Source organism: Lytechinus variegatus, chromosome 4, assembly GCF_018143015.1.
Source record: "Lytechinus variegatus isolate NC3 chromosome 4, Lvar_3.0, whole genome shotgun sequence".
In the NCBI taxonomy this organism is placed as follows: Eukaryota; Metazoa; Echinodermata; class Echinoidea; order Temnopleuroida; family Toxopneustidae; genus Lytechinus; species Lytechinus variegatus.
The window spans coordinates 10,049,737-10,065,900 of record NC_054743.1 but is presented as its reverse complement, the minus strand read 5'-3'; the positions used below and the strand labels follow the sequence as shown (position 1 = coordinate 10,065,900).

At 36.5% G+C, this 16,164-nt stretch overlaps 2 protein-coding genes across 2 annotated transcripts; one reads left to right on the top strand and one right to left on the bottom strand.

Moving 5' to 3' along the window:
• The first annotated feature begins 3,083 nt into the window (after nt 1-3,083).
• On the top strand, nt 3,084-5,229 carry LOC121412541. Its single transcript, XM_041605332.1, has 2 exons — nt 3,084-3,294; nt 4,747-5,229. The coding sequence occupies exons 1-2, from the start codon at nt 3,084-3,086 to the stop codon at nt 5,118-5,120; spliced, it is 585 nt and encodes a 194-aa protein (XP_041461266.1). The 3' UTR covers nt 5,121-5,229.
• A 4,485-nt stretch (nt 5,230-9,714) lies between these two features.
• Nucleotides 9,715-15,578, bottom strand: LOC121412540 (histamine N-methyltransferase B-like). Its single transcript, XM_041605331.1, has 3 exons — nt 15,224-15,578; nt 13,310-13,636; nt 9,715-10,130 (listed from the first exon to the last, which is right to left on the bottom strand). The coding sequence occupies exons 1-3, from the start codon at nt 15,426-15,428 to the stop codon at nt 9,781-9,783; spliced, it is 882 nt and encodes a 293-aa protein (XP_041461265.1). The 5' UTR covers nt 15,429-15,578; the 3' UTR covers nt 9,715-9,780.
• Between the last annotated feature and the right edge of the window lie 586 nt (nt 15,579-16,164).

Here is a 16,164-nt window from a genome sequence, read left to right as displayed (position 1 = left end):
CGGTGGGCGTTGACGAATTGGATTCCTTTGGCCTTTTCTTCGTCGATTCCAAGCAAGATGAACACCTTAACTAGCGTGGTATAGATATCCTCATTCGGGTCGCTTTCAACACCGTAGAATAACAAATTCGGCTTTCGATTGTAAATCTCCATCAGAAGCAGTTTCTCTTTCAGATTAGCGATTTCGTCTTGTAGAGGCGCGAGGATAGCCGGTATAGAATTTTCCACATCACATATTTTTGCAGAATTATGCTCCACTGTAGATTCCACGTCTGTCAGGCGGCGATTGAATGATTGCAGCTCGGTGTTGATATTATCAAGTTTGGATAATATTTTGTCAGAAAAGTCTGCAATATCTCGCTGTAAAACAGCGTTAGAGGGATCCGGGGTAGTAGGCGAGCGAACTTTGTCAGTCAAGGGTGCCGACGGGGCCGGCTGCTTACTTGCAGTTTGCCGTGTAACAGGCCTCGGACCATGGGATGCCATAATTTCTATTATGTAACGTGTAATCTCAAAGTGTGGTGGGAGCTCTGCTCAATGCGTCCGTTTAGCTCGAAGTCATGTCACCTTTCCTCGAAGTCATGTCACCTTTCTTAAATCAGTTCGTCTCATTCCTTTGCTTATAATATAAAAATGAATGTAAAACATATATAAAGTACATTACTACACTGTAAAAATGCTGTTTAAACATTTTAAGCCCACCCCTCTAACAACTACTGTTTGAACTTTTTAAACAAAAACTGTTCAAACTTTTAAACAAGTTGTTTAAAAAGTTTACACAATTACAAAAAAGTTTAAACAATTACAAAAAAGTTTACACAATTACAAAAAAGTTTAAGCATCCTGTTGTTAGAGTGACAGGCTTAAACAACGTAGTATTTGTTTTTTTTTTACTGTGTATGTACTTTTCAAATATTCCACGTTCTGCCCCATACTCCATCGTTGCGTCGCGACGCGTCGGTGCCAGGCACCCTTTGTCATTAATTTTGACTAATAAGATTTTATATACCAAACTTTTTTTTCTTCCCTAATTGTGTATCCTCATTTTTTCTCACCATTTGAATAAGTAATCATAATAGGGTCGACTTTGCCTCCCGTAACAGAGCCCGGCATGGTTCTATAGTTCATTATGCCCCCCCCCCAGAAAAATAGAAATAGAGGGTATTCCAAATATATGAATTGGCGACTGGTACCTATCTGAATATAACCTACCTCAGTGTATTATCTTTACACATTGCACACAGTGCATGGCCAGTATGATTATGTCTCGTTTGACCATATATTTGACCTTTATATTAATACTATACACGATCCGTTGTGTATGGAAGCAAAAGATAAGATGACGAGATCCTGGATCTCATCATGTCGACATCTTTTAGAAGAGATGATGAGATGACAAGATCCCGGATCTCATCATGTCAACATCTTTTAGAAGAGATGATGAGATGACAAGATCCCGGATCTCATCATGTCAACATCTTTTAGAAGAGATGATGAGATGACAAGATCCCAGATCTCATCATGTCAACATCTTTTAGAAGAGATGATGAGATGACAAGATCCCAGATCTCATCATGTCAACATCTTTTAGAAGAGATGATGAGATGACAAGATCCCGGATCTCATCATGTTGACATCTTTTAGAAGAGATGATGAGATGACAAGATCCCGGATCTCGTCATGTCGTCATCTTTTAGAAGAGATGGTCAGATGACAAGATCTTCGATCCATGATCATGTCATCTAATCATCTCTTCTACAAGATGTCAACATGATGAGATCCGAGATCTCGTCATCTCATCATCTCTTCTAAAAGACGTCGACATGATGAGATCCAGGATCTCGTCATCTTATCTTTTGCTATCAAGATGTCTACTTCCCAAGATAATTATCTCAACATCTCGGTGGCACTTTTAAGCTTCAGTGTAGTAATTTCCTACTATACTGATTACTGTACCACTGCTTATTACATTATATTACATGTATTTATCCATCATATTTGATTATTATATGCATTTATCCATACTTATTATAATACATAATCAGCTTGCTCATGTTACTTGCTTTTTTACATCCCCCCCCCCCATTTTTTAGTACCAACATATTCAATATTTCATGTCATACGCACCAATAGACTGATTTTAACTATCCGTGTACAAATATTATTGATAAAGGAATCAATTACATACCAAATTATTATTCTGTCATGGTAATTACTTTTCTTTGTGGTGAATAATCTGTTATTTTAATAGTATGTATTGGAAGTTTTGAAACGTATGTCATTAATTGAACTAATAAACGAACAAAATGTAAACAAAAATATTACATTTCTTTCCCTTTTTGTGTTGTTGTTGGTCCAGGGTATAATAGAAGTTACCAACATGTGCCGTAAGGGGGGGGGGGGTGGTAAAGAGTTCCCCTTCAAACGCTGCCCTATAATTTTCCATTGAAGCAGAGATTCGAGTCCTGGTCATTATTTTCAGATGGTGGCGTTCGAGGTGGGACCCATGTCTGGATAACTAATTACACACACAAAATCATTGTCGGTGGATGACCGTGTTCGCTTGATTCACATCTTGAATGATCTACAAAAGAAATGAAAATAGCCTGATTCATAAAGATATCCACGGTTTTGATTGTGTTCCTCTTTGTAATTGTATTTAAACAAATTCAATATTTTCGTTTTACTTGGAATCTGAATCTATTGCTCCATACTTCATGGGTGAATAGGTTACAAAGAAATATACTCTGTTGACAAAGTATAAATAACCAAATTGCATTACCATGCATTCGTTTGTGCACTACTGACATGACTGACGTTAAACAAATGGGGTGTAATCAGTAGCGTACCTAGAATTTTCCACGGGGGGATATAAAGTATAAAGGACATTTCGCACAAGAAAAAAAAAATGACATCGGGAGGGGGGAAGGGATACGTCCCTTGCATGGGTTGTGACTCGTCAAGGTACGCTAGTGGGTGTACTACCTATTAGTCATGTTAGTAGCCTCTGATTTTAGAATTGAATCAAACCAACTATCTTTCCATTGCAAAGTTATACATTATATGTATAATAATAGTCTAATAATGTCTGTCGCCGTTCCCAACCTGAAGCCTTTGACGGAAGATCCTGAGCGATACGAAGAAGTATTCTACAAGGCTTTCTTCAAAGTTTCCCAGACAGATGTTCTTCTTGAGAAGTTGAATCAGTTTTTCGATGAGAAGGTGATGGATCTTCTGACTGGTGTCTTTGGTCGTGAGGAAGTTGTCAGTCTACTCGGAGTAGGAGTTGGTGAAGGTAGGCATTTCGTAATAGTTGAGTGCCTATTAAGAAATCTAATGATGCCCACTAATCATGCTAATGAAGTTACATTAATTTAAATAAAGCGGTACCCAGGGATAAAATGGACCATGGTGTTCATATAGCAAAATGGATCAAAAATCAGAGTTTTCGAGAAAACCTGGAAAATGTATTTTTAATATAGCAAGTGTAACTTTGTTAAATTCTAGGTCCCTTCTATGATCACGTTTGTAGATTCAATTGCCTTTATAGCGCATCAGACAGAGTACAGGGTTGTTTTCATTGTGAGTTGGTCGCCATTACGACAAACTTACGTGAAGCTCAAGGCCGTAGCAAATTACTTTACTTGCAGCGGCGTGGGCATGGTGAGTGTATGTTTCTGATTGGGGTGGGGCAAAAGTGAAAAAAAAGATGTACAAAACCTTAGTCGTGCCAAATTATAATACATTTTGCGCGCGAAGCGCGCCTGAACTATTTGATATAATTTTATGCGAAGCTTAATGGTTTTATAGTGAGTTCCATTGCTTTTTCAAACTATACATAATGAATTTTCAATTTTTCAATACTAGGGGGGGTCGATATGTTTGCTACCCCAAAATATTGTGGTTCTTTCTTGGTACCTACACCCCCCCCCCTCGTATCAATGCCCCTATATCTTTATGGATATACGGTGACGACATTCGCTTCTGCAGCAATTCATTCAGGGTTAATTTCGTCTAAGATGTAGGTTATAGGGTTGCAAAGGGGTTTATTTAGAGGTTTAAGTTAGGTTTAGGGTAGGACATACTGCACTGCACTGTCAAACCAAGGGTTGAAGTTAGTGAGTGGAATTTAGAGCGGAATAATTGTAGCAAGAGCAAATGTCATGGAACCGGATATTCATAATTTAGTCCATGACACATGCACGATCAACGCATCTGCTATAGAATCCGATTTGATTGCGTGGAATGAGACCAAATGATAAGAATCCAGGGGCTGATTGCACGAAAGGGTCTTTGCAAGGACGGTCTTTCGTGTCGCCCATCTTTTACGATGCGCCATGTGAAACGCATTTTAAATAAATCATCTGCAAACATATTTCATTCGTCCGTTAAAATTAACAAAATATTTGTTTATAAAATGATATGATATATCATGAAATTGTATAAAAAATGTGATTTAAAAGCAAGCTAACGAATCTTATTCTTTATCATAAATTTCAGAAACACCCCGCTTATAGCGTATCATAAAAGATTGGCGACACGAAAGACGGTCCTTGGAAAGACCCTTTCGTGCAATCGGCCCCAGATTTCCAAAAATGAAATAAAGATTTAATATCAGAAGATACTAGTAATACATTTTCATTTCTTTCGATAAATCACAATAATCAAGGGATAATACCCTTGGAAGGTCTTATGATGAAACCCCATTCATTAACTGCACTGAAATATCTTTTTAAATTTGTTTTAGGTCATACTGAATTTCACTTTCTCAAGAGTCTTCAAACTCACTACTCATCGATGTGTAATATTGCTGTGGATCCTAATGAAGGCATGTTACAAACATTCAAAACTAGAGTTGATACGTTGAATTCAGATGGCAAAAGTTCTATTTCCTGTCACTGGATCAACGGTTCCTTGTCTCAATTCCTGACTGACAGTCCTATGGCCAAGACCAAGTATAATCTCATCAGCGCCATCCATTCACTGTTCTATGCCGGTGACTTTGAGACGACCTTCACCCAGCTCGCATCCATGTTGAAAGACAAAGGTGTCACGGTCATTGTTTGTAAGAAGGGTAAGTATAGAATTGATAAAAAAATAAACAAACGGTGCACCGTGTGAAGGATGAGAATTATCGTTTAACTTAGCTGTTCATATATACGTTTGTGACTTTGACTTCTGCGATTTTTGTTTTGTAAGTTAATTATTTTTTAAGAGATTGAAAATGAATGAATTTGACTTGTGTGTGTGCATTTCAGTTTTGTCAGACGTGTTTCAATCAGATATGATTATTTACAACTCGGACCGACCTTTAACGTCACCATCCGAAAGACGTGGCCAGGGCTCCTCTGCATCAATTTGTAACTTCCCCACATAGCTTGGATTACAGGCGCACGCCACGACGCCCAGTTAAATTTGACTTTAAGTTATAAGCTAGAAATTAAAGCCAGTCTAAAATGTCATTATAATCAGTGAAATAAAAAACCCCTTCCGTTTTCGCCGTAGACCAGTAATTCTTGTTTTCTTTTTTTCTGATATCAAAATCTTTATAGAAGATCTCATGGGAAAAACGCCCGAAAAATTAGCGTATCCGAGGTTCAAATGGCGAGAACACAACACTCCATCAAACGAACGAGTGTTTTCAAAGACCGTACGAGATAACTGCTCATAAAAAAGTCAATATCAACCAAGCGAGAAGTTTATGGAAGGTCATCATGGTTACACGTAATCTACATGGAATTTTAGAGCAATGTATCACGTATGTGTTTCCTTGAATATTTATATGTCGGATGCTTATTTGCATATGTAAATTACAATTCAGATATTAAGCTGATTATTAATGTATTAGGCATTCTTAGTGATCACATCATATTTATCTAGACTGAAATGTTTTCATAACTGTTTGTGTGAGAAAAATCAAATTTTCTGGGTTTTTACCCCATATAAGGATGCTCACATACATTATAGATGCAAATGAGGTATATTTAATTACGATTCTTTTTTTATTAAAAAATAAATGAATTTGTAAAATTTATCATTAGCTTCCGTTCAATTTACATTGTTTTCTGCGCAATAGATTATTTTCCTTATTTGCAACTCATTATGGCTAATTTGCATAAAATGCAAATTTTGTGATTGTCCTATGATTGTATATTTTAGGACTTTTAATTTTGGTGTTTAGGAAACCTTCCTGTTAGACATTGCCATGTTCCAATTTCAATAGATAATCTACTTGCAATTTTTGAGGGATGTATTAACAGTGTATTTTCTAGAATATTTATAATATAGATACTTATTTGTATTATATGCAAATTACAGACACTAAACTGAAAATGTGTTCAACGTCCTTAGTGATAGCAGCATGTAAATTTCAAAATCAATCAAATGTTTTCAAGCAGTCATTGTGAGAAAATCACAATATCTTGACATTTTTTCCATACAAGAATGCTTATTTGCATATTATGCAAATGAGGTAGATTTATTGGCACTTTTTATTAAAAACATTGAATATTTATCATGAATATTCGCTCAAATTAAATTGTTTTGGACTCTTAAATTTCTAATCTTTGGGCTATTTTCCCTATTTTTCTAACTTTTTATGGCTAATTGGCATAATATGCAAATTTCATACATTTCCACTGCTTGGATTTGGGGGGACTTTTAGTATGTTGTTAAGGGGACCTTCCTGGAAAGCATTGCAGTGGAATATCAAGTGTTGCAATTAGTGGTGGGTCAAACCCTACTGTATATTGACTGGACTATAAGGACGACATTCATTCATTCATACTCTATTTTCCAACCTCACTTCTTACTATGTCCACTTTTATCTCAAATCCTTCCAGGACATGGTGTATAACAAAATATTTTCGCGATCGTTCATACCACCATGCAGTGTAAGAAATGAAGTGCTAATTTAGCACTTAATGGGCTTTTATAGTAACTGCACTACGAGTACTGATTTTCTAGTTCAAATTTAAACTAGAAAATCAGCACTCAAAGTGCAGTCACTATACAAGCACATTAAGTGCTAAATTAGCACTTCATTTTTAGAGGGTACATCAGATAAAAATAATCGTATAATATCTTTATAACACTTAAAGGACAAGTCCATCCAAACGAAAAGTTAATTGGAATAAAAAGAGAAAAATCCAACAAGCATACGAAAAAAGAAAATCATCAAAATCGGACGTAAAATAAGATAGTTAAGAAATTTTTAAGTTGCTCAATTTCACACAATGCTTATATTCACATCCTTGTCGATATGCAAGTAAGGGGACGAATGACATCACTCACTCACTATTTCTTTTGTATTTTATTATACGAAATATGAAATATTCAAATTTTATGCCTGTTGTCCTCTGACACAAAATTTTATTTCTCCCTGGACATGTGGTATTACCATTGTTTTAAAATGTATGGCTCAGTCAGGTTGGTCCTTATTGTAAAATCTGTAAAGATTGAAATATTGTTTAATTCAAACAATAAACAAACAAAAGAAATAGTGAATGAGGAACATCATGTCACTGACTCTCTCATTTGCATGTCACTGAGTTGTGCATATAACTGTTTTGTGAAAAATAAGCGAAACTTTAAAACGTCATAACTTTCTTATTTAACATCCGATTTTGATAAAACTTTCAGCTTTATGCTTATTTGATTTCTCTCTGTTTATTCTAATCAACATTTTTCTGGGATGGACTTGACTTTTAATGGCATCAGACTGCTACAATCGTCTGCACTCAAACTATGAACAATTTTCGTATCCATGTATTTATTTATCATGAAAGTAGTATTCTCATTATATAGGGACTGGTAAAGATAATGTAGATGCATATAAAAGTTATAACTAATTCAACTCAAAGTGGTTATATATAATTCAAAATTTTTATATTCAACTCAAAGTGATTATATATAATTCAAAAGTTTTATATAATTCAACTCAAAGTGATTATTTATAATTCAAAAGTTTTATATAATTCAAATCAAAGTGATTATATGTAATTCAAAATTTTATATAATTCAAATCAAAGTGATTATATATAATTCAAAAGTTATATATACTTCAACTCAAAGTGATAGTTCAATGTAATAGATAATAATTGACAAATTATCCCCACTTTTTCATGATTATGAAAAAGGCCACCATTACAATCATATTCATTCGATCATAACCAACGAACGTAGAGGGCAGCAAAACACAAGCGTGTTGCTCTAACATGTCTAAGGAAGGTCAACTCGATACGCGCATGTTACTTATCTTGTCTTGTACTGTCCTGTCTCTTGTTTTGTCTTGTCTTCTATGTCTTGTCATCCCCTCTCTCTGTTTTTTTTCTTTTTTCTTCTGTCTTGCGCAACATAACCTTTACAACGAACACCTCTTTGTATAAAAAGCTTTGCATCATTTCAATAATTATTGTTTGCATCAATATGATTTCTTTTGTTCTCTTTTTCTTTCCTGTAATACATGCATGTACACATAAGAATAAGTCAACTATAATTTCTTGATTTCCAAGGAGGATCCACACATTACAAGCTTTGCTTTTTAGTGGATCCCCCTCATTTCCATTTATGCTCTATATTATACTGTTTTTTTCTGTTTTACGAAGTAAGAATGCCCTATGAAATTGTACTTGATTTGTATTGCTTTATATTACTTTGTATTATGTTTTGAATTGAAATGAAATAAAGAATTCAATTGAATTGAAATTGAATCATAAACTGTACCATTGTCATGATAGTAAAATTACGTCATAATGCATATATGGACCTACTCAATTCAATTCAATCGTTGTTGCAACCAGTTTGCAAATTTTGCATGTTGGATTATGCACAAATAAAATTGTTTGCAAATGCATTTTACATTTCAAAGACTGATGATTACTAATATCATAAAAACATTATTTTAAAGGCCCACTCTTAACATTTAAAAGAAGGACATCTACACTTCGGTATCTCAATTTTGTATCTCAAATCAGAACCAGAAATGTTGTCTTGGGGAAATTTCATGTTCCATCAAATATCACAATTCGATGGGGATTAATGTTAGCAGAAGGAGAACACTTTGAGCATGATTGGTGTATGCAAAATTCTGCCAACAATGCTAACATTATACCTTAATGATTTAGAACTACACTATTCAAAATAGTCAGTCCCAGCTGCCAGTAATAATTACTGTTTTTTTTTACAGTGACTGTAAACAAACATTAATTAAAACAGTTATTATTTTATTCAAATTACTTTGTTTTACATTTAACCTGTAATTGTACGTTACATATCACTGCATTAATACGTTTTTTCTATCATTGTGTCGTCTGTTTTTAAAAGGTAACTACTCTCTACATAAGTTTACGATTTTTCTTTGTAAAATTACTAGTATTTTTAACAGTGGACTCTTGATATGTCATTTACATCCAATATTTTGAGACAATCAGCAATCGCTTGCATGTGCAACCCACCCTAATGGGCTAAACTAGTATTTTCTTTAACTTTTGTTGAGGTGAAAGTATCATAATCTAAAATTACTCTACAAAAACCATTATACACAGCAAAAACTGTGGTATTAACCGGTGTACGTAGAGGACCACACCAGTTATTTTACACCGGTGTTAAATTGGTTTTACACCTATAGGTGTTATTACAACACCTACGGTTGTTACATTTACACTCTTTGGTGTTATGTTCAATCTCTACGGTGTTATGTTAACACCTCAGGGTGTGGTCCTCTATTAACACCAACTGGTGTCAGTTTTAACACCACAGTTTTTACAGTGTAGGTCCTTGCTTATTTTGAGATGACAAGTATTTCTTCATAGGATGGTGTAAAGATACGTCCATCTTCATCTTCTGTCGAAACAGAACGCCAGAAGTTCATCAATTCATCCACCAGCTCAGAGGGCGCTGTTTGACGGAAAAATGCGAAATGGGTGAAGAAATCCAAGAGTTTGTTTCCTAAGTCTGACTGGTCGTCGAACACCTCTGTGATGTCCCATTGCGTCACAATTTCAGAAGAGGTGACGTCATAGCCTAAAATTTCAGCAAACTCTCGGATAACCGTTGAAGAGATTGAATGGTTTGCTTGTGAGATTTCTTCTACCCAGCTAAACTTGCTGAATGACTTCAGGATAAGATCGTCTACGTGAAAACCACAAAAAAGGAAGGAACGTATGATAGCAGCACATCAAAGTCTCCTTTCATGGATGAATTTCATATTGATATGATCATTGACTTACAACGAAATCCATGATATGATTGATGCAATCGTGATTATTAGTCTACTTCATTCTTGTAAATCCAAACGTAATCTAACACTGAAAAAACTAGATCAAATAACTTCCTTACACAACATGTGAAATCATCACCCACTCACTATTTCTTTTGTAATTTATTACATGTATATGAAATATTTGATTTTTTCTCCTCAATGTCATGTGAGCAAAGTTTCATTCTTCCCTTAACATGTGGGATATGATTGTTTTAACAATTTGTGGTTCAAACAAGATGGTCATAATTTTCATATCCGTAACAAAGGAAACATTGTATAATTCTGGACCCGAGCTAAACAATAAAAAACAAACGAAATAGTGAGTGAGTGACATCATCAACTCTCTCATTTGCATAAAAATTATCACTGAGTTGAGCATCGAGCTGTTTTGTGAGAGATAACCGAAACTTTAAAATGCCATATTTTTCTCAATTTTACTTCCGATTTTGATGAAATTTTTAGCGTTATGCTAGTTTGACTTTTCTCTGTTTATTCTAATCAACATTTTTCTGGGGTGGACTTGACCTTTAATCGTAAAGTCAATCGACATGGTGGCTGCACCAGGATTTTTAAATATGGGGAGGCAAAAAAAATTGGGGGTGGCAAAGGTGGACACAAATTTGTTTGTCATTTTCACCAAAATTTAGCGCTAAGCGCGAGCATTATATATATATATATATATATATATATATATATATATATATATATATATATATATAGGCCCTACTGACTTGAAAGGGTTTACTTAATCCTAAAAGGATTGGGGGTCATGATCCCCCCCCCCCCCGACGCTTCGTGCGATATTTCCAAAACGCAAAAAGATAGCGCCGCAAAATTTTTGAGACTAAATTCGCGACATACGGGTAAAGCATCGCGACGTCACGTGACTTTTTACTGGACAATGTTATTCTGAAAATGGCTCATTTTTATACTTAGTGTACAAAGTCTATGGGAGATGAAAATTAATGAAAGGGTGATTTTTTCGTTCTAATTCGTCTGCTTAATCAATATAGGGTTTAATTTAGTTGTTTAGTAGTCTGTAATAATTTCCATTGGAAAAAAATATGAAAAACAAAAGATGAAAAAAAAAGAATTCTAAAATAAAGAAATACTTTCGCAATTTTTCTTTGTGGAATGCTTTGAATTAGATTAAAATGATGACATCTGCAAAAAAAGAAAATTTCAAGTGAAATCGGGTGTTAGATATGCAAGTAATGTTTTTCATGAATAATTTGAATATTTTATTCATAACAGATAAAAAAAATAATTGTTTTCAGAATTTTTAAAATACTAGTTTGTAATTTATGTGGTAAAGAATATACGTCGGAATTTTGGCGCGATCGCGCTAACGGCGGCCCAGATCAGAAGGGGGGGGATCATCATGCCTTCCCGGGCTGAATACATATCAAATAGCCCAGTCCTTTATAGGGAAAGGAGGGGACGGGAATGGAATGGAAATGAAAGGATGGGAAGGGAAAGGAAAGGAAAGGAGGGGAAGGTAAAGAACGGGAAGGGAAGTGAAAGGAAGGAAAGGGAAGGGAAGGGAAAGGAGGGGAAGGAAAGGGAGGGGAGGGGAAAGGATGGGAAGGGAAAGGAGGGGAAGGGAAAGGAGGGGAAGGAAAGGGAGGGGAAGGGAAGGAAGGTAAGGGAAGGGAGGGAGAGGGAAGGAAATAAAAGGGAGGGAATGGAAAGGAAAGGAGGGGAAGGTGAGGAACGGGAAGGGAAGGGAAAGGAGGGTAAGGGAAGGGAAAGTAGGGAATGGAAAGGAAATGAGGGGAAGGTACGGAACGGGATGGGAAAGAATGGTAAGGGAATTGAAAGGAAAGGAGGGGAAGGCAAGGAACGGGAAGTAAGGGAAAGGAGGGAAAGGGAAGGAAATAAAAGGAGAGGAGAGGGAGGGAAGGGTTATGTAAGGGAGGGGAAGGAAAGGGAAGGGGAGGGAAAGGAAGGGAAAGGAAAGGAGGGGAAGGTAAGGAACGGGGAGGGAAAGGAAAGGAAGGGAAGGGAATGGAAAAGAGAGGAGGGGAAGGTGAGGAACGGGAAGGGAAGGGAAAGGAAGGGAATAGAAAGGAAAGGAGGGGAAGGTAAAGAACTGGAAGGGAAGGGAAAGGAAGGGAAAGAAAATGAGGGGAAGGGAATGGAAAGGAAAGGAGGGGAAGGTGAGGAATGGGAAGGGAAGGGAAAGGAAGGGAAGGGAAAGGAAGGGAATTGAAAGGAAAGGAGAGGAAGGGAAAGGAAAGGGAAGGGAAGGTAAGGAAATGAGGGGAAGGTAAGGAACGGGAAGGAAAAGGAGGGGAAGGAAAGGGAGGGGAAAGGATGGGAAGGGAAAGGTGGGAAGGGGAAGGTAATGGAAAGGGGGGGAAGGTAAGGAACGGGAAGGGAAGGGAAAGGAGGGTAAGGGAAGGGAAAAGAAAATAGGGAATGGAAAGGAAATGAGGGGAGGTACGGAACGGGAAGGGAAAGAAAGGTAAGGGAATTGAAAAGAAAACGAGGGGAAGGTATGGAACGGGAAGGGAAATGAGGGAAAGGGAAAGGATAGGGAAGGGAAGGTAAGGGAGGGGAAGGAACGGGAAGGGGAGGGAAAGGAAAGGAAAGGAAAGGAGAGGAAGGGAAGGGAAAGGAAGGGAAGGGAAAGGAGGGGAGGATAAGGGAAAGGAGGGGAAGGGAAAGGAAGTGAAGGGAAAGGAAATGAGGGGAAGGGAGAGAAAAGGAGAGGAGGGGAAGGGAAGGGAAACGAGGGGAAGGGAAAGGAAAGGAGGGGAAGGGAAAGGAATGGAAGGGAAGGTGAGGAAATAAAGGGAAGGGAAAGTAGGGGAAGAAATTTGTTGTTGCAAACACCATGTTTGGCTTTCTTATTTACATGTTATGAAACAAGCATTTTGAAGCCAAGAAAGAAAGAAAACAACATTCAGAGAAATGATTTCACTTTAACTGTCATCTTAATGCAAAACATTCCACAATCGAGTCTTAGTAAGACATGCGGCACTCTTTACGTTCGTATGAAAGCATGGAGACAATTTTGTTGCATGATACAATATCTTATTCCTACCTTTTGAACAAAAAATGATGATGAAACCATTGTCTTTGACCATGGATGCCATTTTGGTAAAGGTCGTCTCAAAGTCACCTAGGTAGTATATTGAATGTACAGAGCTGACGAGATTGTACTTGTTTTTCGACAAACCATCTTCAGCAAAGAATTGAGAGATTGGACCATTGACCAAGTGGCATGAGGCAGCAGACTTGCCGTTGGATTTCAATGCACCAATCCTCTCCTCAAACCTGGAGAGCATGAACTCATTCGGGTCCACTGCAGAGATGCATACGGACGAGAAGAATGTTTCAATACTCTTCAAATAGCGACATTCGTATGAGCCTATATATGAACGACAAAACGATAAATAACTGAAAAGTATTGCCAACTACTACAGCCAAATGACACATCCTTTAATTCAATAGGGTCCAGAATCTTTATTTTAAAAGCTCTGTCATGTCTGTGGATATGACCGCTGTTTGCATTATCTATTATTTATTTATTTTCTTAATACTGCAGGGTATAGGCCGTTTTAGTTATGCAAAATTGCTCATAACTCAGCATTATAGCAATTCAATGTATGTGAAGTAAAGCAGAATACATTAGACTAGAGTGAATCAACCAAAATACCATGGAATCATTACATCAAGTTATTCAGTGTAATTACAATGCATGATAGATTTGATGATTTACTATGGAAGAGTGCCACCCAGATGTTGAGATAATTATCTTGGGAAGTCGACATCTTGCAAGCGAAAAGACCAGATGACGAGATCCCGGATCTCATCATGTCTGCATCTTTCAGAAGAGATGATCAAGATGTCGACATGATGAGATCCGGGATCTTGTCATCTGATCAGATCAGATGACAAGATCCCGGATCTCATCATGTCGACATCTTGTCATCTGATCATCTCTTCTGAAAGATGTAGACATGATGAGATCCGGCTCTCGTCATCTGATCTTTTGCTATCATGATGTCGACTTCCCAAGATAATTATCTCTACATCTCAGTGGCACTTTTAAACTTCCATAATTTACAGTGCTTTTTTTATTTAAGTTTAAAATAATCATCCCTTTCTCTCTCTCTCTTTCTCGCTTTATATTTATCACATTTCTGCTGATCATGATTACTTGTGCCTCTGTTTCTGATACTGTATACGATACCGGTAATAAAATATATGTTCATACCAATTACAATATACAATAATTCTGCCGCAAAATTAAATTTCTACCCTGTTTTTAATAATCATACTGACGAGTGAAGTACTAAATTGCAATCACGGTATTCACTTAATCCTCACAAGCTTTCAAGAAAATAATAGTGATTTTTTTTTTAAAGTCTATCTTCGACTTTTATTTTGATTTTTTTTCATATTATTATTTTCTTATGCATTAAAAATAATAAATTTTTCATAAATTAAAGTGTTTACTGATTTATGGCCTGAATCGTAGAGAAAAAATGGTATAAAATATCATTCTACACAAATATGGTACCAAATTACCATAACATTCACAATATGCAGGAGAAGGATTATAACAATTAAGCAGATTGCTTTAAAATAAAGATCAAAACCATGGATTAAAACTCATTGAATTGATTGATACATTTATAAAGCATAATGGTAATATTCGTTCATAATTTGAATAATGAAGATGTTGATAATATGGATGAGAATAAAGGTGACAATTGTGAAGATGAAGGCCCTGGAGATACTGATGGATTATGGTGGAGTTATAATATTGCTGATGATTAATCGATGGAAGAATGATTTCTTGATTAACTGAAAAAGACTATACTACTGCCGTTGAAACAAACTTCGCTAGAGAACCCGCCCATTGATATCTCGATTATCTGTTATACCTATAAAAGCAACAATAATACTTAATCAATTAAATCATTACGTTGAATTTACAAAGAACTCATACCCTCGCCAACTCCTATGCCGAGGATACTGAACTCATCATCACGGTCAAAGACATCAGTGAGTGTCTTCATCACTTTCTTGTCAAAAAATTGAGTCACCTTTTCAAAAACCACATCTCTCTCAGCGATCTTGTTGAATGCAGTGTTAAAGGTATCTTGGTAACGTTTATGATCCTCTGTCAAAGGTTTTAAGTGAGAAGATGACATTTTTTTACCTTTCTCGTACGATGAAGAGACGATTAATGTCTATGTTTTGGCCAAGGGCGTGTGGGTATGTGCTGTACCACTGGCTCACTTTGGTGAACCCGAGGAAACTAGGTCAGCTAACATACCGAAACGAATGCTTGCTGGAGGGGAAGGTCGGTCATGTACTTTTTAAAATATATATATATATCAACGACAACTCATGAATCTCCAGGTGTAAATTTCAAAGAAACTCAAAATTATTTTTACAAAATATTGTTTTCTCCACCACTGGAGCAAAATGTCCACCCCCTTATTTATGGCACATTTTCATTACCTCATTATCATGTTTATCCCATGTCTGTTTTTGTCATATTCCGCTTGTAGTTCCTGTCCATCTCTATAACGACATGCAACAATACACAAAAACGCTATATCTGAGGTTATCCAATTACCACAATCAAAGTCGGAATCTAAGCTTCAAGGGGAAGGTTGGGCAGTACATAGGCCGAAAATGCTCGGGAAGAGCGCCCCCACAGTAAGGAAACGACCCTTTTTTACCTTTACGTATCGCGATATTAGTATGGTTGTATACGAAACATATGAGAGAAATGGTAAAGGCCGGGGGTAAAGGGGAGAAGGAATATACGACTTTTACATTTTCAGATTTTTTTCTTCAATTTCTTCCCCTTAAATTTGAGATGAAAGGTTTGCGGGTAATAAAAAGTGGAATTATTCCCATGCGCCGCCCATGTGCCCT